The sequence below is a fragment of the Megalobrama amblycephala genome, linkage group LG16 (assembly GCF_018812025.1).
Source record: "Megalobrama amblycephala isolate DHTTF-2021 linkage group LG16, ASM1881202v1, whole genome shotgun sequence".
In the NCBI taxonomy this organism is placed as follows: domain Eukaryota; kingdom Metazoa; phylum Chordata; class Actinopteri; order Cypriniformes; family Xenocyprididae; genus Megalobrama; species Megalobrama amblycephala.
In genome coordinates, this window is record NC_063059.1 from 8,516,518 (window position 1) to 8,543,694 (window position 27,177).

At 36.2% G+C, this 27,177-nt stretch overlaps 2 protein-coding genes across 2 annotated transcripts in view; both read right to left on the reverse strand.

Annotated features, from left to right (window-relative positions):
* Positions 1-743, reverse strand: part of dgkb (diacylglycerol kinase, beta) — a 70,724-nt gene extending 69,981 nt beyond the window's left edge. The window contains 1 exon segment of the mRNA XM_048161659.1: positions 654-743. Within this exon segment, the coding sequence (XP_048017616.1) occupies positions 654-708 (55 nt within the window). The 5' untranslated portion in view covers positions 709-743.
* A 12,682-nt stretch (positions 744-13,425) lies between these two features.
* The window catches only part of agmo (alkylglycerol monooxygenase), a 49,510-nt gene continuing 35,758 nt past the window's right edge, over positions 13,426-27,177 (reverse strand). The window contains exons 10-13 of the mRNA XM_048160962.1: positions 25,939-26,055; positions 24,297-24,379; positions 23,955-24,060; positions 13,426-14,261 (exon numbers count right to left, since the gene is read on the reverse strand). Coding sequence (XP_048016919.1) covers positions 14,181-14,261; positions 23,955-24,060; positions 24,297-24,379; positions 25,939-26,055 — 387 coding nt within the window. The 3' untranslated portion in view covers positions 13,426-14,180. The remainder of the gene's footprint in view (positions 14,262-23,954; positions 24,061-24,296; positions 24,380-25,938; positions 26,056-27,177) is intronic.

The following is a 27,177-nucleotide window of genomic DNA, read 5'->3' on the forward strand; positions in this document are numbered from 1 at the left end:
CAATAGGTTGTATACATATTTTTTAAGATACACATGTCTGATGTTTGAAGGATGAAGATATTTTGATTTGGATATGGCAAGGTTACACTACCATTCAAAAGTTTGTGATCAATAAGCTTTGCTTACCAAGGCTGCATTTACTTAATCAAAAACACAGTAAAAACTGTTATATAAATATATCAATGCATTGTTTTCTATTTTAAAATGTAATTCACTCTTTTGATGGCAAAGCTATATTTTCAGCATCATTACTCCAGTCTTCAGTGTCACATGATCCTTCAGAAATCATTCTAATATGCTGATTTGAAGTACCGTAAACTGAATCCTACCAGTCGCAAAATTGTCTGACTTCTCTTATAAAACAGCATTTTTTTCAGTGTGAACTCTAAAAATAGAACAATACAAAACTAAAGTTTAATAGCAAACATGTTGAAGATTAGTCGATAGGCTGTCAATTCATTAAACGATAAGCTGTTTTCCCACAAAAACAGTTTATTCAGCATAGTGAAGCCTCTCCTCCATTGACATCCATACAAAAAAAAAAAAGGTCTCCTTCCCTGCGTACTGCTACAGTACACTTATATTTATTTTAGAGATGCAACGATTGATCGGCCAGGGATCGGAATCGGCCGATTTCCCGATTTCAGTCTCACTTCTTGATTCCGAGCCGATCCGTTTGGTTACCAGCGGCACAGGCAAAAACGTCATCTGCGCGTTCTCGTTCTCTCCTCTGTCACGGTGAAGTGACACACACCCGCGCGGACGCCTCCTCTCTCTCTCTCTCTCTCTCTCTCTCTCTCTCTCTCTCTCTCTCTCTCAAATTCAAATTCAAATTCAAAAATAGCTTTATTGGCATGGAGAAAGAAATCTTTACATTGCCAAAGCATTAATAACACTGTACAGTAAAAATAAATAAATACAATAATAATAATGAAGAAAAAAAAAATCTAGCAATAATAATAATAAAATTGCAATAAAAATGTTAAATCTTACAATATTTATAGAAGTGTCTCTAGCATTTAGTGAGTGTGTTGGTAGTTTCTCTCTCTCTCTCTCTCTCTCTCTCTCTCTCTCTCTCTCTCTCGTCTCATTCGCTCCGGTTAAGTAGCCTAGTGCTTGTATTGCGCAGGTTTCGCGCTCACACCGAAAGCGCGCGCACCACTGATCTATATTAAGGCCGTTGCTGCGTCCCAATTCGCATACTATGCGTCCTAAATAGTATTCGAAAAAATAATTCCAGTCAGCTGAAAACGCTAGGCGCTCTGCTTAAAACGCCTATCTGTGAGCGCTTGAGAGCGCTTGTGCAGCGCAGCGTTTTTTTTCCGTTGAGACGCTTTGTTGCTATGATACGGAATATCCGCGGCACTGTTACTTATAAGTTATAACTGATTTTGCAGGTAATTTGTTTCAGACTAAAAATGTAAACACAATGTGGAATTACTTGCTATGTATGTTCGGAGAGCAGTAATATTAATTTCTCATCCATTTTGTTCCGTACTCTGCTTGTTAATGTCGTTGTTGTACAGCAAGAATGTTGTGACAGTTGGTCGGTGTTGTAATTGTCCCGCCCCTCCTCCACTCTGATTGGCGTTTAAAAAAACGCGGCGTTCTCTTTGAAAACAATGAAAACGTACGCTAGCAGCTGGAAAAAAAACGCTTTGGTGGAGTGTGTTTTGGAAATGTCAAGTCCCTTACCATAATTTCGAGTTTCAACACACAACTAAAGCCCTGGGTATACTTTTTTTACGCATCCGCTAGTGTACGCGCACAGTCGAACGCACAGCCTTGCAAAGCATATGTCACTTGACTCGTACGAGTACACAGTCTTTGTACTGTATGTATTGTATGAGGGTACTTACTAACCTCTTCACACAATCTGTCATCTGTGTAGGCCTCCATCATCGCTGTAGCTTGCATGTGTTCCGGTCTGTTCTGTTTATGCAGTTTTTCTTTGACTACCTTGTGAATCTACGCTCCTAGGGCACGGTTGCCACCTAGTGGATAAACTAATTACTGCAAAAAATACAAATGCGCATGTGCGACCTGAGCGTACAAAGTCCGGCGGTGCACGTACAGTACGCACATACTCTTCTGATGACGAAATTCTTGTCACGTGCACTGTACACTGACCCTTGCTACATGTAAAAAGTGAAGTATACTTTGGGCTTTACACAACTCAACTCAACTTTTTGAGTATGCCTAAGGCAAGAATTCTTTAAAGGGTTAGTTCACCCAAAAATGAAATGTCTGTAATTAATTACTCACCCTCATGTCGTTCCAAACCCATAAGACGTTCATCTTCGGAACACAAATTAAGATATTTTTGATGAAATCCAAGAGGATTTTTTTGTCCCCAACAGAATGCAACATAATTACCATCATTCAAGGTCCAGAAAGGTATTAAAGACATCGTTAAAATAGTCCATGTGACTACAGTGGTTCAACCTTAATGTTATGAAGCGACGAGAATACTTTTTGTGCGCAAAAACAAAAATAATGACTTTATTTAAAACGGAAGCGCTGAACTGTGTTCACTGCATCAAATGTGTACGAGTCTGACAGGGTAGAGAAGAAATTGTTGAATAAAGTCGTTATTTTTGTTTAGTTTTTGCGCACAAAATATTTTAGTCATGTTGACTATTTTAACGATGTCTTTAGTACTTTTCTGTACCTTGAAATGATGGTAATTATGTTGTGTTCTATTGGGGATAAAAAAAAACCTCTCAGATTTTATCAAAAAATATCTTAATTTGTATTCTGAAGATGAACAAAGGTCTTACGGTTGTGGAACAACATGAGGGTGAGTAATAATGACAGAAATTTCATTTTTGGGTGAACTAACCCTTTAAATGCGGAATATTGTGACAATGTTCCTGGAAGAAAACTCAAGACTACAATCAATCAAGGCGTTTCAGGGAGTTCAGAAACTCCCTTTGTAGTGGACTTTGTACTTGTAAATTTTCAAAAAAATAAATAAAATAAATGAATCAAACAGCAAGATTACACACTAAAGAAATTTGAAAATGTAAAAAAACATAATAGTACCCCTTTAAAACAGCACTAGAGTGCATCTTTGAGGAAATAGCTTGTCTCTATCAAGGAGTATGATGATGGTAGAGCTCACGACTATCAAACCTAGCAGACAATCGGCTGCAGAGGGACATATCCCTCCTTCCTCTTCACTAATGTTCACTAATGACCCATATTGTCGTACTGCATGCTAGCCAATCAGAATGAGAGAAGCTTTGGCCTGGCACAGGAAACAGCGGGCTCTGGGGGCATCAATTATTCAGATTACTCAATTAAATGCAGACAATCTCTGTTCTCTGCATACGTAATGAAAGATCTTCTGTTTGACAGTTGATTTGTTAAGTATGAATGCAGGTTTTGGGGTAATGAAATGGCACAAATCTGGATCTTGATCTTTATGTGGTCAGTTTTTGAATTGGTGTGCAATCAATCCTTTATTATTGTCATGTCAAGCAGATTCTTGCTACTAAAATGGTCTAAGAATAGTTTTATCTCTTTATCTTAATAGTAAATATAATACATAATGGGTGGAAAATTGTCTACTTTGACAGCAAACACAGGGCTTTACTAACCATTTCCTCCAAAAAGAGATTATAGATGACACTTCGGTCAGACTGACTCCCACCACAGCATTAGACCTCAGGAGGAATCAACGTTCATCATAGATGGATTATGTATTTAGGGGAATTAATAACTGTCAGTCAGAATTTTCTCCCCCATCATAGTCTGGTAGCGATTGGATTAGACTGAAGACTTAACCTTAAGCTCCAGACAGGAAATGACATTTCCTTAAGTGACACATGCACAAATGGTGTTAAATGGTTTGATATTTATTCCTGTGAACTGGCAGCCTGTCAGGGTGTCTCCGCAAGGATATTTAGAGGATGGAGATGCTCTTTGGAGATACGGAAGAATAAACTGTGAATGATGAAGTGATATAGTACACTGCAAAAAAATTATTTTCTTACTTAGTATTTTTTTTTCTTGTTTTTCAGAACAAATATCTAAACATTTTTAAACCAAGATACATTTACTTGAGAAGAAAAAATGATTTAAGATATTGTATTTAAGATTTAAGTCTTGTATACTGAAAAATTGAGTCAGTTTAAAATAAAATTAAGTCAGTTTATGCTTAAAACAAGAAAACATCGGCCATTGGGGTCAGAAAAATAAACGTAATTTCTAAGGGAAAACAAGATAACTTTTCTACGGAAGAGGATTAGGGCCAAGCAATGATAAAAAAAATAAAACCATCTCGAGATTAAAGTTGTTAAATTTCGAGAAAAAACTCGTTAAATTTCGAGAAAAAAGTCGAAATGTTGAGAATAAACTCATTAAATTATAAGAAAAAACTCCTTAAATTTCGAGAAAAAGGTCAAGATAAAATGTTGAGAATAAAGTCATTAATTTACGAGAAAAAAGTAGTTAAATTTCGAGAAAAAAGTTGAGATAAAATGTTGAGAATAAAGTCATTAAATTACGAGAAAAAAGTCGTTAAATTACGAGAACAAATTCGTTAAATTTTGAGAAAAAAGTCGAGATAAAATGTTGAGAATAAACTCGTTAAATTATGAGAAAAAACTCGTTAAATTTCAAGAAAAAAGTCGAGATAAAACGTTGAGAATAAAGTCATTAAATTACGAGAAAAAAGTCATTAAATTTCGAGAAAAAAGTCGAGATAAAATGTTGAGAATAAAGTCATTAAATTATGAGAAAAACTCATTAAATTTCGAGAAAAAAGTCGAGATAAAACGTTGAGAATAAAGTCATTAAATTACGAGAAAAAACTCGTTAAATTTCGAGAAAAAAGTCGAGATAAAATGTTGAGAATAAACTTGTTAAATTATGAGAAAAAACTAATTAAATTTCGAGAAAAAAGTCAAGATAAAATGTTGAGAATAAAGTCATTAAATTACGAGAAAAAAGTCGTTTAATTACGAGAACAAAATCATTAAATTTCGAGAAAAAAGTCGAGATAAAATGTTGAGAATAAAGTCATTAAATTAAGAGAATAAACTCATTAAATTACGAAAAAAAAGTCGTTTTTTCTCGTAATTTAATGACTTTATTCTCAACATTTTATCTCGACTTTTTTCTCGAAATTTAACAACATTTTTCTCATAATTTAACGAATTTGTTCTCGTAATTTAACGACTTTTTTCTCGTAATTTAATGACTTTATTCTCAAAATTTTATCTTGACTTTTTTCTTGAAATGTAACGAGTTTTTTCTCATAATTTAATGAGTTTATTCTCAACATTTTATCTCGACTTTTTTCTCGAAATTTAATGAGTTTTTCTCGAACTTTAACAACTTCAATCTCGAGATGGTTTTATTTTTTATTATTGCTTGGCCCTAATCCTCCTCCGTACTTTTCTGACTCCATTGGCAGATATTGTTTCTTGTTTTAAGCATGAACTCACTTTATTTTGATAATTTTTTCAGTATACAAGACTTAATATCTTAAGTAATTTTGCTTCTCAATTAAATGTATCTTGATTAAAGAATTTTTTTTTTTTTTATGTATTTGACTCCCACATCTCAAAAATGTTCTTAAGTAAACATTTAAACTAAATTTAACTATAAATGATGCATTGAAAAATATTGGACAAATTTGGTCTAAACTAACCAACTTAAAGGCGCTCTAAGTGATCCTGGGTGGAGTAACTTCCTGTTGACGTTCGAAGTGCTGTCAAACAAAACAGAGGCTAGCTAGACCCTCCCTCCTCCTCCCCCTCCCCCTCCCCTCCGTGCTTCCTGAAACAGTCATGAACGCGCATTTAAAATCATTCTTGTCGGTTATTGGCTGGAGCATGTTTATTATGTTTCGTGGTCCAGGCTGCACCAGTTTGTTTTCGTTGCCATTTTCGGAGCTTGTGGCGACTACAGAGACCACGTTTTTTTACAGTGTGTTCAGGGGACAGGCAGCTAGTGGATAGTGAGGAGATGTTTGCTGTATGTGACAAAAAATGTTTTGGCCTAAAAACGCATGACATCACTTAGAGCACCTTTAAGAATTACGAAATAAAGGCCTTACATTGTGCATATTCTTGAAGAAGAGAGAATTCGTTTGGGCTCAAAGTGACCCACTTTTCTTCATTAGACATGCTGCCCAGTGTTTCTCTGCCTCTGTTTACATTCCAGTATAAGATCCACCAGCTCAACCTCTGAGGAGAGAATGAGAAAACTGTCAGTCATCATGTGATTTTTACAAAACTGATCATTACAGTGTGTAATATGTTAAAAAAGCACATACCTTCAAGGTAAAATATTTGAATAATATAGTCTAGAATTATTTCTCATTTCACGTACAGTGCTGCTTGAAAGTATGTGAACCACTTGCAGAATCTGTGAAAATGTGAATAATTTTAACAAAATAAGAGAGATCATACAATATGCATGTTATTTTTTTATTTAGTACTCCTGAGTAAGATATTTTACATAAACAATGTTTACATAAAGTCCACAAGACAAAAAAAAATAGCTGAATTTATAAAAACGACCCACTCAAAACTTTGTGAACCCTTGATTCTCAATACTGTGTGGTTACCTGGATGATCCACGACTGTTTTTATGTTTTGTGATGGTTGATCATGAGTCTCTTGTTTGTCCTGAGCAGTTAAACTGAGCTCTGTTCTTCAGAAAAATCCTTCAGGTCCTGAAAATTCTTCAGATTTCCAGCAACTTTTTTATATTTGAACTATTTCCAGCATCAGTGAATGTTTGAACCTTTTTAATAGTTGTGTTTGAGTCTCTCAGTTGTCCTCAGTGTGAAAAGATAGATCTCAAAATCATACAGTCACTGCTGGAAAGGGTTCAAATACGCAAAAGATGCTGGAAAACTGAAGAATTTTTGGAGGATTTTTCTGAAGAACAGAGCTCAGTTTAACTGCTCAGAACAAACAAGAGACTCATGATCAACCATCACAAAACAAAAAAACAGTCGTGGATCATCAGGTAACCACACACAGTATTGAGAATCAGTGGTTCACAAAGTTGTGAATGGGTCGTTTTTATAAATTCAGCTATTATTTTGTCTTGTGGACTTTATGTAAACATCTTTTATGTAAAATATCTTATTCAGGACAGTACTAAATAAAAAATAACATGCATTTTGTATGATCTCTCTTATTTTGTTAAAATTATTCACATTTTCATAAATTCTGCAAGTGGTTCACATACTTTTAAGCAGCATTGTATATGTATAGAGCAGTTTTTGTGATTCTGTGCTTGGAACCGTTCATCACAGAATGACAAGAATAGTTCATGTGTCACACGTGCCAACAAATCAAATGTGTAACATCATGCCAGTCAATACTGACGTCAAAGTTAGACCGGACCTCAGTGACAGGCATTGATTGATGTGAAGCACTGATTTGTACTGTAAAAGCATGACTGGGTTCCAATTTTATTAGAGAAGTATGCAACTGTTCAGAAGTTTGGGGTCAGTAAGTTAAAAAAGAAAAGTCTTTCATCCTAAAAAAAAAAAAGCTGCACTGATTTGCTCAAAAACACACTAAAAACAGTATTTTTGTTAAATGTTATTGCAATTGCAATAAGTTTTCTCTTTTCACAAAGTAATTTATTCCTGTGATGCAAAGCTGAATTTTCAGCATCATTACTCCAGTTTCCAGTGTCACATGATCCTTCAGAAATCATAATAATAATGCTGCTCAAGAAACATTCTTATTATTATCAATGTTGAAAATAGTAAAAGTATAAATGTCTTTACAGTCACTTTTGATCAATTTAATGTGTCCTTACTGAATGAAGGTATTCATTTCTTACACCATCATGACCTCAAACTTTTGAACAGTAGTGTACATAAATCTAAAAAACTAAAAATTAAATCAAACCATAAACATTTTAAGCTCAACATCCAATGTAGATATTTGTGAGTTACCCCATAAAAACCATATTGTGTGAAAAAAAAAAAAATAAATAGTTACGAGTGACATATGGGTCTTTATCCCTTATGAAAATTGAAAATGTTTTTACTGTAGTAACGTCTGTAGAATCTGATATTTTGAACTGGAAATATTGTAGATTTCAACTCAATAATCTATTAAGAGAGAAAGTACAGAAAGGATGCACCAATAATACAATAATTATTTTTATGTTATGACTGATAACCAATAAATTGCCTATATTAAAATTCTATATTATTTTGTCCAAATAAATGATAAATAAAACTTAGGCTTAACAACATTGTGCAGCAGGAAAAATGGATATTCATTTTTAAGATTTGCTAAACATTACATGTAATTTTATGAAATTATTAGTGTAATTATAGTGTTAAAAATGTACTTAATGTGAGTATTAGATAATGACGAAGGTAATCAAAATGTATAAATAGAGAAAATGAGAATCAACATTTAAATATCCAACGCCGGAAAAAAAAAAAAGAGTTTAATATCAGCTGATAGGCAATATGATAATGATTAATCACACTTTAGTTTCCAAATGTGTTTAAGCTACTATTTTCTATTTTCATAGCAAAACATGTTCCCATGCACTCATCCATTCCTGAAGCATTCTACAGACTGAAGGAAAACTCAATTCCACATCCTGTCATGACTTCCTGTGACAAGAGCAGGAAGTGCCTGGAGCAAGTGTCTTTTCTGAAACATAATCTTTATTTATGAATAAAAGTGCTTGTCATGTCAAGAAACCAAAACAAACTCTTCTCTGTCTTACCTCAGGGTACGAAAAATGGATAAACTTGGCCTCGTCTTGGCCTTAACCCTCATTCAAAATGGCTTTTACAGTTGAAATACATTACACCCACAAGCTAGGCTCACAAAGTGACAAATTATAATGGCATTAAATGATCACACGTATACAAACCATTCCATACAACAATGCATATTCAACCCCACCACCATTAGTCAAATCAACAACCCTGGAATAAAGCAATGCAAATACAGTCAAGAGCTCCATCATGATGTCACTGGTAACAGATGGAACACAATTCCCTCTTTCCCACAAACACAAGTGCACAATGCAGAGTTCCACTCACCTGATGCTTCTCAAAGTCAACAGCAGCGATCCGGCAGGCATGTCATGTCTGTTCCCGCATCATCCGGAGTGGACGTCACCTGCGAGAATCCCTCTCTCTTCTAAGAGAAGCACTGTGTTTGTATCTATGAGGAAATGAGCATGAGAGAGGAGCGCTGGAGAGAGGGAGAGCGATCTACTCATCTGCAACAATCAGTTCTTGTGCCTCTGCTCACATCACACACACTCCCCCTCCCTTCCTCTTTTCCCCCTTGATCTCTCCATCTTGTCATTTAGCAGGCAGTGGATCTGGGATGTGATAGTGGAAGGCTATGCTGCACATTAATATGCAGCCTTATGAGGGGGAGTTAGGGTTGAGGATGTACCTTTACTGACTTACTGTTGAGAGTCTCATTTAACTCAGGGACCATCTATGAAAAAGTTGTGTTAAATTATATATTAACTTTTATAATAACATCAACAAACATTATTAAATGACGCTAGACCTTTATCAATTAACATACTTTGTCATGTTTTGAGGTTGCCTTGCTACTGTGTTGTTTGACAAAGTAATTAAAGGGGATTATGATATACATTTTTAAACTTTAGTTAGTGTGTAATGTTGCTGTTAGAGCATAAAAAAACATCTGCAAAATTACGATGCTCACAGCTCAATGCAAATGTAGATATATTACAGAAATTGCTTCTTAAGGACTACAACAAATGGCTGGTAGGGACTACAACAAGCTCCTTCCTGGGTTGGTGACATCACTAACCCTAAAATTTACATAAACCCTGCCCCCGGGAACACGCAACAAAGGGGGTGAGGTCATGTTGGGCTGCTTTAGAGAAGAGGAAGAGTTGTTGTAGTAGAGTGTCGTTACCATGCCGTCATTTTACTCCAGACTGATTCACAAACGAGGGTCAATTCAACGCAAGATTTGCACAAAAGATTAACATGACGGCACATGATAGTCGATGAGTTGAATCAACTCCACAGCAACTACATAAATTTACCCACTAACCAGAAATGTCCAGTTTCATTCTAAAAGTTGTAACTTCTTCCTGAGTCTCTCCATCAGTGTCCGACTCCGGTTTGAACAATGTAAGGCTGAACTCCGTTACTGACAATCCTCATTTTGGCTGCGTGAGATTCTCCAGCTTTGTTATTGTTGAGCAACCGAAGCGCGAGCTGTTAAAGCTCCGCCCCCTTTTCTGGAAATGGGGCCGGGAGCAGCAGCTCATTTGCATTTAAAGAGACAAAAATGAAGTGTTTTTGCTCACACACAAATAGGGGCAAATTTGACAAGCTATAATAAATGATCTGTGGGGTATTTTGAGCTCAAACTTTACATACACAATCTGGCAACACCAGAGACTTATATTACATCTTGTGGAAAGGGGCACAATAGGTCCCCTTTAACATGTTTAATCTTGACTCTGAAGATGATTTTTTTTTTTTTTTTTTTTTTTTTACATTTAGAAATATGTAGAACCTTTTTTAAATATTTGTTTAACATTTTCAAATATTATATTTTTTGATGAAAAAAGAACAAATTAACCACATTTAGAAATATGCAGAATACTTTTTGGAAATGTTTTAAAATATTTCTGAATATTATTTTTTATTTATTTATTTATTTTTATTTTTTGGGGGGGGGGGGGGGGGGGGGGTGCCTGGGGTGCCTGGGGTGTAAACTTCAATTTACAAATATTCAGATATGTTAAATTTTTGTTGAATACTTTGAATATTTTTCAAAGAATATATTTCTTGTTTTCAAAGAATATATTACTTGAATAAAAAAAAAAATCGGTAGAACAAATTAACCATACTTAGGAATATGCATAGTATACATAATATGCATAAAACCGTTAGCTCCTGTCCTTGATTCTGATTGGTCAATAGTTGTTTCATTCATGATAAAACACGGATATGACCGCTTCACCCAACGGTTCTGTTAGCAACCACTCTTAGCAACGTAAACTGTATGTTCTCAATTGATATTGTTCATTGAAGTTACTGTATTATGTAGAAGAGTGTTGTGAGAAAGAGATCGAGTGAACAAGTTTATTACCTGCATTCAGATTTAGCATTTTCCTTCAGGTCAGTCCTATGTTCATAATAAACAATCTGTTTAAATGTCCGATGTTTTATCTTGTCCTTTTAACAGTTAAGGGGTTTTCCCGTGACTGACAGCGCTAGTCAAAGCATTTGTCAGTTGCGTTTTGTTCCGTGTTCACAACAGTTCAGTCTTTTCAATGTAAAAGTCTTCGCTACTGACGGACACACTCATAAAGACAGTCTTTGCTGCCATCTAATGGCCTAATAATGTAACTTCTGTTGCTGTTCACGGTCAGGAAGGCTTTTAGTGAAAGTTTACTTCATGAAAGTTGCACTGATACATATTTTTTGCTTTAATATTTTGTGTATTGTGTGGTAACCGTTTTATAAACGCAATAAGGTACTCGAGGCTAGCGCTGTATCGTGAATAAGTCACGGCTGAAGGCGTTCACTCCGCTTCGCATCATGTCTAACAACGGCCTTCAGCCATGACTTATTCACGATACAGCACATCCTCTCGTACCTTATCGCTTACATATAAGAAATGTTACGCATGAGAAAGCTGGTCCATCCATTTTGTTAGAGGAAAGAGGATTCATGACCTGTGAAGTGACTGACAGCTTTTCCAAACTTTCTGAATCCCCTCTATTTACCTGAATAACTCCAACCATATCTGTCATATAACTGAAATTATATTCTGTAATCTTTTACTGTGGATATATTTCAAGAAATGCCATACAATGAACATTAATGGTATCCAAAACTGCTCAAACATTCATCAAAACATCTTCTTTTTTGTGCCACAGAAAAAGAAAGTCAAACAGGTTTGGAGGGTGAGTAAATGATGACAACACTTTTAGTTATACATGCACTGGGAGCACATCACTTTTCAATAAATAGCTGTTTGGAAACCATTAGCAAAGGCAAATTACTGCCAACTGTAAACATGTCTAGTTGAAAAACGCAAATGTAAACGCCACATATTTTGTAAACAATCTTGTAACAAATCTAAATGAGGCCACAAATCCCATAATACTGTATATTTTACCGTGGTCAACATCCAGTGGAAGAGTTTCATTCCAGGCTAGGAGACATAAAGGATGGGCCTGTTTCTTTCTAGTTCTGCCAGTTGATGCAAGCAGCGTAATGCTATAATCTGAACATGAGTCATTTGGGTCTTTTCTGGCAGCAGAACACCACATTTGCGAAGCTAACAGGACCCATCTGCCATTTCAAGGAGGACAGGCCTGCTATTTTCACCACATTATACATTTTACCTAATCAAGTCTCTGAAAATCGTTTCCAGTTGATTGTATTGTGTACTTGTAATGCGGATCTTGCAGTCCGCACTTAATAATGTAATAGGCTGACAACATATCAGCGCAAAAGAGGTTTGGGTCATTGCTAATGTGTGTTATCCTCACATCAGTGAGCTTTCAGCTCAAACTCAATGTGCAGGCATGCGACTAACAGTCGGTGATGGCAGGAAAGAGATTTGTGTCAAACCAAGCTGTTATGTGACTATACCTGTACAGCGGTACTAGTTTATATAAACAACATCATAACGGAGAACATGCATATGTAGTTTAGACTCAAACTCTTTTGAACAGAATAACCGATCCCCTGTGAAGAATATTTTTAAATGTCAATGGGGACCATCTTCCCTAAGGAACTGTTAGTAACAGCTCCCAAATAAGCAAAGCAGGTATGTACATATACAGTGTATTCGATGCAAATGTGTTACATAATTCATCAAAAAGCAAAATAAAGCAGTTAGTGATTATTTGGGAGGTTTCATCATGTTTCCACAGAAAATAGTAAATGTGTTCATATTCTGCACATACTGTTAGCATCATTTACTTAAACTACTGCTGCTTCTGTCTTTAATGAGCAGTAACATTTAAATAACATTAAATTCAGACACTCCTCCGGGGATCGGTTAGCGAGACATCCAACAAATTTGTCATTAATTATTTACACCACTTAAGCACGCCACCTCACTTCATTCCAGGTGTGAAATCCAGATGTTTTGAAACTGGAAAATTAAACTGCAGAAACAGTGGCATCAAGTCAAAAAGCTGCTATTTTAAATCAATACATGTGTGCAAATCAGATGTAAAACGAGCTAAAATGTTTGGCGAAGAAAATATTTAATCCAATATTTTCCATTTTTCATTAACATTTATTAAAGTTAATACTGTTATTGTTACTGTTAATATTGTTATTGTAATTTGTCTGGCTGACTGTACGCTGTGATAAATTATATAATAAATATAATTTATTATATCCAATTGTACCCAGATAGTGGTTCAGTTTTTAAAAAACACACCATAAGGTATTCTTATTTTATTTATTTATTTATTCTCATCATTAATAATGATAATAACAACAAAAATAATATTTCAAAACCAATACTTTTTCAACTTATTGTAAGAAATCAGTGGTTTTAAGTGCTCTGTTCTTCTCGTCCTATAGGAATTGTTCTCCACTGAAACTGTCCCTCCAAAAACAATGAAATGATCAATAAACATAAGTAGGCTACTGAATGAAATGGGGACACAATTTTAGTGGCCCTGCTAGTACCACCTGGTGGTAACTTGTAGAATTACATGAGAGCACACCACAGCTAACAACCAGCCTCTCTATTGTAAGAAGAAAAATTTTTTCCTAAAATACAATATATAGCTATAAAATATTACATGTTAAAATCACATTTAAAAATAAATGCATGGTGCTCTTTTATGTTGTCAGTAAAAGCTCAGGTAGATTCTGTATGATAAAACTGAGATATGCATGCAGATAAAGCTACAGTTAATATAAATCGGTACCTTCTAAGTTTAATTTACTGCATGCATTAGATGTGCTTATGATTGAAAAGTTAGTTTGTACCATTCTGAGCACTTAGAACCATATTGTCTTTACAATACACATGTCGTTACTGTGTTAGTATCTTCATTCATACCATTTTAATAGCATCTTTTCAATGCTAAACCAAAATCAGAGTCAAAAGTTTGTAAGGAGAATGATTTGCAAAACTATCTCTGTGAAATGTCAATATGAGGTTAATTGTTGAGGTTAGTTGGTCTCTTATCTAGTTTTGTTTCTTCATCCTGTTACCAAGCTGGTTCACACACTGTAGACTCCAGAAGATTGCAGAGATTACGACAAAGGCCTGCAGAAAGAAAACAGATATTTAAATTAAATTAGTTAATATTAATAGGCAAACTCTAGTTTATGAATCATTGATTAAAAAAATAGACAGTTTATATCTCTAGTAATGCACATTTAAGTTTTTTTTTTGTAAAGTTACAAAATTAGTAAAGTTTTTAATGTCATTATGTATTTGAAGAGTTATACATTATTGCAATGAAGCTGATGTGTATAAGGAAATGTAAATATACAGTAAGTGGGTAAACAATAGATAATACTTTATGATTTTGTTACAATATCACTGTGCATAGGTCAAAATCTTATTTGCAAAAACTGAATGTGAGAGCCCTAAAATGTCACATACCAGGAGAATATACTACATAAAGAATTAAAGCCAAAAGGTCAAGCATGTGGCCAAAGAATCTCCCATGATGCATTTGGAGTTGAGGTTCACAGAAGCCACTGTGGAAACAGGCCAGAAGTGACATTCTTCCAAAAAGCTGTAACCTTAACTGCCCCTCCTTCCTTGCGTTCTAGACCATAAACTGCATCCGAGCTCTCAACAGAGTCCAAAATCATATTCTATCTATCAGAACTACCTCTCCAATGGGAAATAAATAAGGATAGTTTCCTCAGGAGCAGCACAGCTGTTTCCCTCTGAGAGAATAGAGACAGAGAGAGCGAGAGAGAGAGAGACGAATGGAAAGGCATGTCTCTGTGCTTCCTGACCTCCTGCTACCTGATTCCACCCGTCAAATGGCAATGCAATTTTTTTTAATGCACGTTGTTTACCCTTATTCATAGAAAAATTACAAAAATGAAATTCAATGTCTTGATGTTTTTCTTCTTATTATGAAATGAAGTGCATCTTCTGCTTCTCAGATTTTCTTGTGACAAATGCATCTCAAGCCCGGAACACACCAAGCCGACGAAAGCAGTTTGGCTCACGTCGGCAGCGTCTGGGTCCAAAGTTGCCTTGACACACCAAACCGACGCGCGACACCCGGCGGCCAAGTAGCACGTCCGTTCTGCGACTGCGTAAGATGAAATGCCTTTCAGTACCAGCAGGTGGCAGTAGCTGAACAGCTAATCAGAATGGCCCGACTGACCAACGAGCTCCGACGCCGATGTCGAATCGGCCGATAAAAAGCCAACGAGGACCCACTTCAGCCGACGGTGCGGAACACACTGAAAAAATTTTGTCGGCCGGCGAACAAAAACTGGCTTGGTGTGCTTAGATTTGCGTTGACATTCTACAGTATTCAATTAAAGATCAGAGGTTACAATATAAACATCAAATTCTCATAAAATTAAATGATTACATTCTATACTATGTAACAATTCTCTCTCTTTTTTAGGAGAAATATCTTAGACAATACTACAGCTTTTCTTTGGGGAAATAGCATTAGACAAAGACTAAGTACAAATGCAAAAATTATTAGCTTTTGAGACATTACTTCATTCTATAGGCCTACCTTCGGTCTGTACTGTCACCTGAGTCAATTTAATTTAACACTTTAATTCAATTTAATAAAAATAAAAAATCAAAGACGATTTGAAAATGTTCCTTAAAAAAAAAAGAAGGATTTGAAAATGTTTTTGAAAATGCAGAAAAAAAGTACAGCAATGAAGGAGTTCATTTAAAAAATATATATATATCGAAAAATATTTCTAAAAAAACTATATATATATCATATTTCATAACCTGAAAAGTATTAAAAAGTAGCATTTAGAAGTTATTTAGAAGTAGCATTTAGAAGTTAACTAATAATATAATTTTCTACCATATACAATTGAATGCACCTAGCTAACAACAACTTGCTTTGTTCTGGTTTCACCTCACTCCAGTCTAAACTAACTGATTTTATAGGTAGGCCTAATTTATTACACATTGTCATTTAAATAACCTGAAAATATTGTGGATTATTAAGGCTAATTTTACTAACCACTCTTGCTAAATGGGGTAAGCACACTTATGTTCTCATTTCAGAGTTGTTCGAGTAAACGATTCATTATAGACCGTGTGGACAGATCAGTTGTTGTCATGATTCATTAAAATGAATCTGTTCAAATGAGTCATTAGGTCGCGAATCGGACATTAGCGGACGTTGACGTGTTGCGTGCGAATCGCGACTGTTATTAGGATATCGCAAAAGATTTGTCAACACAGAAAACACTTCACCACTGGATAGGATTTTCTTTTTGTTTGCTGAAAGTGTGGTTTATGTCAGCTGCACGTGCAGGGCGCCTGTCATTCTCCGAATGCGCCTCGTGAAACATGGATTCGGTCTTACGAACTTTTAGCATTGTTTGTTTGTTTGTTTATTAAGTTTTTACTCCATGTTAGCATCATGGCTATTAACTTTTAGCATTGTGTCAGTTGATTTAGATATTATGTGTGAGGTAGAGAGAGTGCAAAGACGGTGCTTACTTTCTCACGCGCACGAGGGAGGAGCTCTGCTCGTTCTGTCCGTCAGCGCAGCAGTCGTCTCCCTCCTTCATTTTACAGTCGAATGGTGGCTAGAACGGCTCCAGGTTCAAAGGTCAATACGGAATGGATTAATCTGCGTTATTTTTTCTACGATTAATTAATCAAAATTAACGCGTTATTTTGACAGCCCTAATATATATATAATACATAATTATAGCATAAATATGACTTCAAATTTAGGTAGATTTTCAGGTAGGCTATTCAGGTACAAAAACTAATCAAAAGTAAAATAACACTGCACTTTATAAATAAATATACATTACAAATATAGTTACAAAAGTTATTCAGTCAAGAACAGTGAGTGAATTTTCTCTTTGTCTTTTGTTGTTTGAGTAATGTTATTATAGAGACAGCAGCAAGAATATTAGGCTGCTGTCACTTTAAGAGCTGCACGGATCCAATATATTGTTACACATGCGTTTTCTTTGTCAACTGTTTACGTTCACTTAAGACATAACCGACTGTGTTTATGAGGACATTTTGACATATTTTTGTGTGTATTTGCCTGTTCAAGTGCAAAAAGACATAGAAGAGAACTCAGTTCAGTATCACGCACTATTCAGTATGAGAGGCGGCTTTCTGTGCACACATTTTTGATGTGTGAGCAGCAGAGAAAACAGCGTGCGTTCTTGCACTTGATTGGTTTAAAATCACATTAAAATCACTTTTTCTGTGTGTGCAGCACAGAAAACAGTGCGCGGGTCTTCTTGCGCTTTAATGGATTAAAGTCATATTAAAATACACATAAAGGAATCAATAAGAGGAATCAAAATTTTTATTTTATAACAAGTATCCGATCCCAGAATTAAAATCGATTTTCGATTCCCAACCCTACTTTTGACTGTGAGGAGTAAGAGTGTGACCCCTACATGAGGAGCACCTGAGGGTTAAATGACAAACTGGCAGATGTTTCAATCAATTTGAGATTCTTTTTCTCTCAGATTTTCTTTCACAGGTGTATTTTAAGTGGAAAAACACATGAGATGTGATATAGTATTTTTTCCCTTCTTTTTACTGCTCTTACTGCCTCGGTTGACCTCTTGTGTCTCTCTTTCAGTCTCCCTCACCTTTTTTCTCTCTTTCAGACACATAAAAGCACTAGAAATAAGTACAAAGATACATTCTAAGTCACTAAAACAAGCAGCACACATTCACACTTGGGTTTAATAAGCAAAGAGTCAAGTCTTCAGGGCAGCTGGGTCAAATGCACACAGGACTAAATCTCTGCTGTCACCTCTGTGATGTATGACTAGTGAGGGGGCGTTTTAAACCTGTACACTCCACATGGAAGCCTACATGTCAGTAATGAACACTGCTTCCTATTTAGGAACTAAGAGAAACCTGGGGTAAAGTGTCTTACTCAAGCACACAATGGTGACATACACCACCATTAAAAAAATCGGGGTATTATGTTTATTCATTATTGATGCATTAAATTGATCAAAAGTACCAGTAAAAAAAATGTTTAAAGTGTAAGAAAAGATTTATATTTCAAATAAATGCTGTTCTTTTAAACTTTCTATTCATCAAATAATCCTGAAAATAATGTATCATGGGTTCCACAAAATATTAAGCAGCAGTATTTTCAACTTTGATAATAAATGTTTCTTGACCACTAAATCAGCATAGAATGATTTCTGAAGGATCATGTGACACTGAAGACTGGAGTAATGATGCTGAAAATTCAATTTTGATCAGAGGAATAAATTACATTTAAAATCTTAAAATAGAAAACAGTTATTTTTAAATTGTTATTTTTATTATTTCACAATATTACAGTTTTAACTGTATTTTGATCAAATAAAAGCATGCAGCATTGGTGACCACAGGAGACTATTTTCAAAAACATCTTTAAAAAATATTACAGACCCCAAACGTCGGAATAGTAGTGTGTTTTGGCCCAGTATTTTGCAAATTTTTACCTTTAAAGCAATGCAAATAATAAAAGTGTGCTGGATCTCTCACAAAAAACACCACACCTAAACTACTGTATAGGCAACATTGGCTTGCCACACACACAGAGAAAATATCCCTGTTAAACAGTTCGTGTTCTCGTCCATGACTCTCTGAACTGGGGTGGCAGTGCTGACCCTACTGAAACCCCCTACTGCTTTGGGCAGTCAAATGAGTGCCGATTCTCTGAAATGAAGCCGAGAGACCAAAGCCTGTGTCAGTCTCGCTTTGATGCCGGGGTGAAGAGCGTCATGGCAGCCTTGTGTGACTCTCACTGGACTTTCTGTAAATCATATTCACTTCCATTCAAAATTTTGGGGTCAGTGAGATTTTAAATTTCAAAAGATTTATATTTGAACATCATTTATTTGTTTTGAACTTCTATTCATCAAAGAATCCAGATTTAAATTGGATACACAAATAATCGGATTTGGACTGACAGTGTGAATGTAGCCTAAAGTACCCTCATGTGTCCTGATCCTGCCAAGTCTTGCTGCCTGTCTTGTTTTCCCCCACGGGGTAGATTTTGTTTGTTTTTGTTTTATTAGGGGTTCAAGCACATAGTGCTGAAACCTTATTGTAATTGTACGGATTTTTTGTATTATTTTTCTTCTCCGCTAAAACGCATCGTGCAGCCTAAACCGTAAGTGCTAGAGACTTGAAACTTTGCCAAATGATAGTCCTCAATTTGGGGAGAACCTCAGAAGTTATGACCCCGATTGGCCAATAGGTGGCGAATCGTGGGCCTGGAGGTCTGTAAGAATTTTGAAAGAAATCGGCCACTAGTTGGCGCCAACGAGATTCATGACTCAGCGAAATCACATGCTATTTCATAAATCCACACAATATACATATCATTTGATAGATCTCCTCATGCAGAACAATTTTGCCTCAAGAACCAATGCTGTCAATCAAACCATTCATTAATTATTCATGAATATTTTTAAAACCTACTTTTGCAAACTAGTCCTAGGTTTTTCGCCCAATCGGAATAAAACCAGTGCATTCTCTGGACTCTCTAGATCAATAATTATTAAAAAAATGTTGAACTTTACCCATTGGGTCACTATAACAGGGTAATTTAGAAAGTGGGCATGGCTAAATATACCCAAAAGCATATAAAACCTAAACGAAAACTCAGAACTTCACGAAAAATGTTGACCTCATGCAGGGTTTGAATATACAGAAGCACACCAATTTTTATTGGATCGGACCATAGGTGGCGCTATAACTGTTAGAAAACTTGTTTTTTTTCATGCTTTTGGCCAAAAATGTATATAACTCTGGATGTGATCGACTTATTTTCACGGGAGTTATGTCTTTAGACTCCTGAATCCTTGCCGAGTTCATCGATACCAGATTTGCCAAGGTTTTGGCTTATAGTTTGTGCCACGTTGTATTTTAGCGCTTAAAATACTTTTGCGAATATCTTCAAAACCGTTTGTCCGATCAAGACGAAACCACTGTAGGAAACACGGAACCTAAGTTGGTTTACTAAATGTTAAAGCCCAAATGTCAAAATTTTGATAGGAAGTGGCAAAAAAATCCAATCAAAGTCTTTCATGGGTCATTTTTTTATGCTCTCATATATATGTGTCTATAACTTCAAAACGAAATGAGATATTTTCACCAAAATTGGCACACATATGTAATAGGTGGCACTATAACTGTCAAAAAACCTTTAAAACCATAGTTTTCTACATTAAATTGCCTGTCATTTTGTGCCACCAGATGGCAGCAGAAGGCCACTAATATAACTCAAGGTTTCCAGGTTTCAATGTTTTGTCATTTAAAATCTCTTTAAACCAATCCTGTTCCTGAAGATCTCCTTGTCCTGCAAAGTTTAGCTCCAACCCTGATAAAACACACCTGAATCAGTTAATTAAGATCTTCAGGAGCACTTCATAATTACAGACAGGTGTGTTGAGCTGGGCTAGAGCTGAACTCTGTAGGAAGATATCTCCAGGAACAGGATTGGGCACCCCTGCTTTAAACTATATAAATCCTAATAATAACATTACAAATCACATTTTTTCAAGGTTTACCGCTTCATTTGTTCATGTGACTTGTCTTTGCAGTAAGACAACATTACAATTACATTGTGACCTGAAAATTATATATTTTTGTGCATGTGTGTGTGTGTGTAAGCATGCTTCGTATGTATAAGGTATTATTGTTTAAACCTTTTCTTTCTGTGTTTGTTTTAGCAAATATGATTTCAGTGGTTACATGCTTGCTAAATAAGACAGGTCCTGCCTTAAACTGCCTTAAATGCTTGAACCCCGATAAATGCTGCATGCAGCTTTAATTTTTATTTTTATTATTAATAAAAAAGCTCATTGCTCTGCATTTGAGTCCTCGCCTCATCCCTCACCAAACCCTGACACTATTCTCTAGGTCTATCACCTAAAAAGATATTAAAAACTAAAAATAAAATAAAATATATACTTTTTTTATATAATTTTCTTTTCCTGGACACACTGCTGTAATGCTATCTTTTCCTAGATATCCCAAACAATATACAAAGCCCAATTCGCTGGTGACACCTTAGAACTAACAATGGAAACAAATGTTCCCAATCACCTGAAATACTTGCTAATACTCTTCTTATCAGTCTAATTCAGGCTCCAGAGCTGCTCTCCTGCAGTGTGCTGGGGGCGTCAGGTGCTGTGGAAAGATAAGCCAGCGCTGCTGCTGACTGCAGCTTTTGTGTGAAGCTGATCTTGATAATATTATCTTAACCTTTTCCTTCAAAAAAGTGGGGTGGGTCTTTGCAGCAGTGTAATTTTTGTTTCGCCGTTGAGAAATGAGGAGGACAAATATTAGCTTTGATGGGTGGAAAAACACGGAATGGAAAAAAAAACAGGCAAGAATGGAAGAATATCATCCCCTACCTGAAATAAACAGAAGCTGGAATGAGTGTGGAACGGACGCGGCAATTTTTAGGAACTGATATTGTTTCTGAAGGATTATAATGGCACTGCTGCAAATAGACTAACGTAAATGAAAGTTAGAGGGAAAAGGAAACTCTTACCCTGGTATGCTGTCTATTACCGAAACACATTCAATCAGGTGGAGTCTATGGACACAGCTCACGTGGACACAAAAATCCAACATGACGCTACTTTTGTGTAAAACTACTGCAGGCATTTCGGCACCTGAGCTTACAGATGCACGCTCTCACAGTAAAATGAGCAATTCAGCTCTTGTGTAAATCTAATCAGTCTTCTACAGCGAGCCGCAGACTTGGTTAATTGATTCCAGAAACATTGCCTTTGCATAAAGCTTGGATGGTGAGAAGAGACGGGATGGAGGGAGGGCTATGTAGAGAAAGGTGGCGCACTAATGAAAGGTCAGCTGAGATGCACGGCCCACGCTGCAAGTGCCAGAAACACACACACAGCAATTTTATGGTCAATTGGGCCATGCATCTGGAGTCATACATCACCGAGGCGTGCAGCAAGACACAGTGCCAGATCCGAAAAACACACGCTCAAACACACATACATTTAGAACGAAAGTTAACACACATGTCTGATACCACTAGTAGGAAATAGGGCTGCCTTGTAATTGTCGACTAACTGATAGTCGATTAGAAGAGGCTTAGTTGGCCAAAATTGTATCAGTCAGTTAGGCACAGAAAAAAAAAAAAACACCACAGGAAGTGGTGAAGTCACGCAGTCCGTGAGGGACCAATTGTTAATGGCCTGTCCTTTTGGTAGTTACAGAAGTTCAGGGAGGAAATCCAAACATTTGCCTATCATCCATCGACCTCAAATATGGCTTATCGTTTGAAACATGTAAGTAGTAGTAACTTTACATGGCTGCTCACTCTAACATTAACCTAGATAAATGTGTGTGGAAGCTGAAGTAAAGCACGCTTACTGCAAGACATGGAGGCTCCGGTGCGATCACTTGCACTTAAAGGTGCCGTAGAACGTCTTTTTAAAAGATGTAATATAAGTCTAAGGTGTCCCCTGAATGTGTCTGTGAAGTTTCAGCTCAAAATACCCCATAGATTTTTTTTATTCATTTTTTTAATTGCCTATTTTGGGGCATCATTAAATATGCGCCGATTCAGGCTGCGGCCCCTTTAAATCTCATGCTCCCCTCCCCCGGAGCTCGCACTTGCCTTAACCAGCATAAACAAAGTTCACACAGCTAATATAACCCTCAAAATGGATCTTTACAAAGTGTTCGTCATGCAGCATGTCTAATCGCGTAAGTATAGTATTTATTTGGATGTGTACATTTGATTCTGAATGAGTTTGATAGTGCTCCGTGGCTAAAGCTAACATTACACACTGTTGGAGAGATTTATAAAGAATGAAGTTGTGTTTATGAATTATACAGACTGCAAGTGTTTAATAATGAAAATAACGACAGTCTTGTCTCCATGAATATAGTAATAAACGAAGGTAACTTTAACCACATTTAACAGTACATTAGCAACATGCTAACGAAACATTTAGAAAGACAATTTACAAATAATAAATCACTAAAAATATCATATCATGGATCATGTCAGTTATTATTGCTCCATCTGCCATTTTTCGCTGTTGTCCTTGCTTGCTTACCTAGTCTGATGATTCAGCTTCAACTTCAAAATACTCATTTTTGATCTTACATCAAGAGTAGCATAATACATCATTCGAAACTGACTAATTTTATTTGAGTGCACTCACAATAACAACTAAAAGTTGTGCATTTAGGATCCAACAGGAAAATAAACTGAAACTCAGCATGAAGTTGCCTCACAGACATGAGAAATGTATTTATTGAAAGCTTTGAAACGTCTATTTTTAAATTGCTGTTTTTCACGGCACATTCATAATCATAACTTTTGCCGGCACGCTGTGGCAAGCTTTATGTATGCGCTTGAGCGCTGATTAGACTATGTAGGCAATTAAGGTTCATTATTATGATTTATATGGATTATTAATAAAAATGTACGACTAGTCGGCTAATCGCTTAAAATGAAAGACAACTAGTCGACTAGAAAAATCTTTATTTGAGGGCAGCCCAAGTAGGAAACAGTCTATTTCTATAATTCCAGCATAACTATTTGAGTGAAACATTTAATTGAGAAACTGTCCCTTTTTTGCAGCACTCGAGCTACTCCAAAAATACAACAACAACAACAGAAAACTTGATCGTGTTATCAGGCTTGTTTTGAGAATAATCCAAAAAGCATCTTGTGCTTCAATGGAAGATGAAAATCTGTAACAGAGGTTTTAATAATGCCATGCATGATGCATAAGTCAAACTTACCTCAATTGGAAAAGCCAAAACAGGCACCAGAGGTATAATGTAACCAAACCGAAGAAGCACCATTATCAAAACGCATCTCATCATCTCCAATTCAGCTGCATTAGCCCTGAAAGAAAGGTACGAAAAACATTTTATTTATTTATTTTTGATCAATTTGACTTGTACTGTACTATGTTAATATAGTGTCCATATTTACTTTGTACATAGGCAGAAAAATCACGCTTCATGTCCAAAACAAAAATAAAACAAAAAATAAAAAATATATCAAAAATAAAATCAATAAATAAAAAGTATATATTTTTTTAAATAAATTAAAATTTAAAACATTTAAATATATAGTACCTCTGATCTATCAGGAAGCCCAGAGAGGTTAGAGAAAGTAATACGTAGGCAGTCAAGAGAAGTACAGTCATCTCAGAAAGTATCTGCAGGCGAGAGATAAGTAATATGCATAGATGAGTATGAGATTTATACAGTACATCTTGTTTCTCAAAGGTCTGTGAAACACTGATTTTGTACTGTGAGGAAACAATAATTTAGGTCATGATTTGGAAAGAATATCCTTATGTCTTCTCAATACAGTCAAAATACAGAAAGATTTCTGCATGCAACACAGCCTAACAAATGTCGGGGCAGTTGAGTAGTACCACCAGGACGCTCCAAGAACTCAAGGCCAGCAATTAGGGAAGTATCATCTAAGTCTGAATTGGCACACCTCCAAGGATGGATCTACACTGAAATCATAATCTGATGATAATTTGCAGTTAATTCAAGGAACGAATGTTAATGAGGTTTTCTTGACCTTGCTAACCCAACTTATTCAGCAGCGGTTAAGTCAGGTGAGTGACCTCATAACGTCTTTGATATGACACCAGCAAACAATTACTGACTTTTTCCTGTGTGACACCAGACAGAATCCAGATCCCAGACCTCAGCCCTGAAGCGCTGGCTCATTTTTCAACAATTAACAAAAAGGGAAAAAAAACTATTTTGATTTGTTAATTTTTAAAGCATTTCCATATCCAGTTTCAAAAATAACAGAGCAAGAGGGCATTGGGGGGAAAGGGGGGGGGGGCATCTTCCGAAATTTGTATTTCAGCAGAGGTCAGTGCACAGACCCTCCATAATGAAGAGTTAGTCAAACATCCAGCAGGATTGATAGCCCTGCATGGATGATGCAATTGAAAGATTTGGTCAAGACTTCGTCAACACTAAAAAATTAATGCTTTCCTTCTTTCTGAAGTGGCTCTAAGCAGTGCTGTAGCATCACTTGTCAGTCGAAGTGAATGCAAACAGACAATGTGGTATAAATACACACTTTTACAATATTTATTGCTAAGCCTGAAGGCCTTAGTTTGCCTTTTTTTTTTTCTTGGAAAAGGTGATTGATGCAAAAGGAAGGTTCCCAGGGGCTGGGAAATTGGTCAGAGGACTTGTATTGGTTGCTGGACCGCCATCCGGCTGTTTTATTTGCTGGTGGAGTCCAGAGAGGGATCCAGGGGACACTTCACCAATAGCCACAACTAAAGGAGCACCGCAGAGGTAGGAATCACAGGAAAACAGGCCGTTTCATTTCAGTGGGGAGGCAGGGTGGGGCCACACATTCTGGCTAACCAAAAACTATGCCTGGGGAACATGGACTTCCAAGGATAACGGACAAGGGCAACTGAACATCTCTGTTTTTAAAGGGGGGGGGGGGGGGGTGAAAGAAAATAGACAAAGATTACTTCAAAGTATTCTGTCTGTACTCAGCTAGTACAAGGCCTTATTATTAAAGGACATTTAAGATAATGAGAGAGAGACTGAGGCTGATAATAGACCATGTGAGGTAGCATTAACCACAGAGCAAATTAAAAGCTTTTAAAGATCTTGTAGATGACAATGAAAGATGGCAGACAGATGATAGCTTTGGCATTTCAGTCATGCACATTTCTGGGAAAATCTGATGTCGATTTCAATGGTGAAAGGGAAAAAAAAGACCTACCGTTTGATCCGTTAACAAGTTGTTATATACATCCAACAGAAGCATGAACTGTATGAACACATAGGCTTGCATTGAAGAGGACCATGCTGGATCGTAAGGCATTTCCTCTCCTGTAATCTGATCACAGAAAGAAAAAGAAAAAGAAAAAAAATCAAATATTATGTTTATAATCTAGAATTTTTCACTTTTTTTATTATTATTTTTTGGGCTACACCACTTAGCAGAATGATAGCATTATCTGTGAGTTATCAATACAGCATAACAACAGTTATTTTTCAAATGCTTTTTAGACTGTAGAGAGTTTTACATGGTTTCTAGCGGTCATAAATTTGGTAAATTAGAGCCATTAGTTGATCAATGATGGTCTAAATTGTTGATCAGAGCTGGTAGGAGCTAGCAGACCACCTCGAACCTACAATAAACCAGTTACCATCATCGAAAAACCAGCTTGACTACCTTAAACAATTTATTTAAAAAGCTTTTGTTGATGGTAGATGATTTTACATGGTTTCTAGCTGTTCCAAGTTGGAAGCTGTTCTTAATTAGAGCTATTAATTGGTTAAAAATGGTCTAGATTGTTAATCAGAGCTGGTAAGGTCCAAGGTCAACTTAGCTTGAGCTAGTAGACTACCTTGGACCAGGAACAAACCAGCTACCATGGTAAAAAAAACAAAACAAAAAAACAGCTTCACCATGTTAAAGGTGCCCTAGAACCAGTTTTCACAAGATGTAATATAAGTCTAAGGTGTCCCCTGAATGTGTCTGTGAAGTTTCAGCTCAAAATACCCCATAGATTTTTTAAATTAATTTTGGGGCATCATTAACTATGCACCGATTCAGCGCGCGCCCCCCCCCCCCCCCCCCCATGTTTACATTTGATGAATGAAGTTGTGTTTATGCATTATACAGACTGCAAGTGTTTAAAAATGAAAATAACGACGCTCTCTTGTCTCCGTGAATACAGTAAGAAACGATGGTAACTTTAACCACATTTAACAGTACATTAGCAACATGCTAATGAAACATTTAGAAAGACAGTTTACAAATATCACTAAAAATATCATGTTATCATGAATCATGTCAGTTATTATTGCTCCATCTGCCATTTTTCGCTATTATCCTTGCTTGCTTACCTAGTCTGATGATTCAGCTGTGCACAGATCCAGACGTTAATACTGGCTGCCCTTGTCTAATGCCCTTGAACATGGGCTGGCATATGCAAATATTGGGGTCGTACAT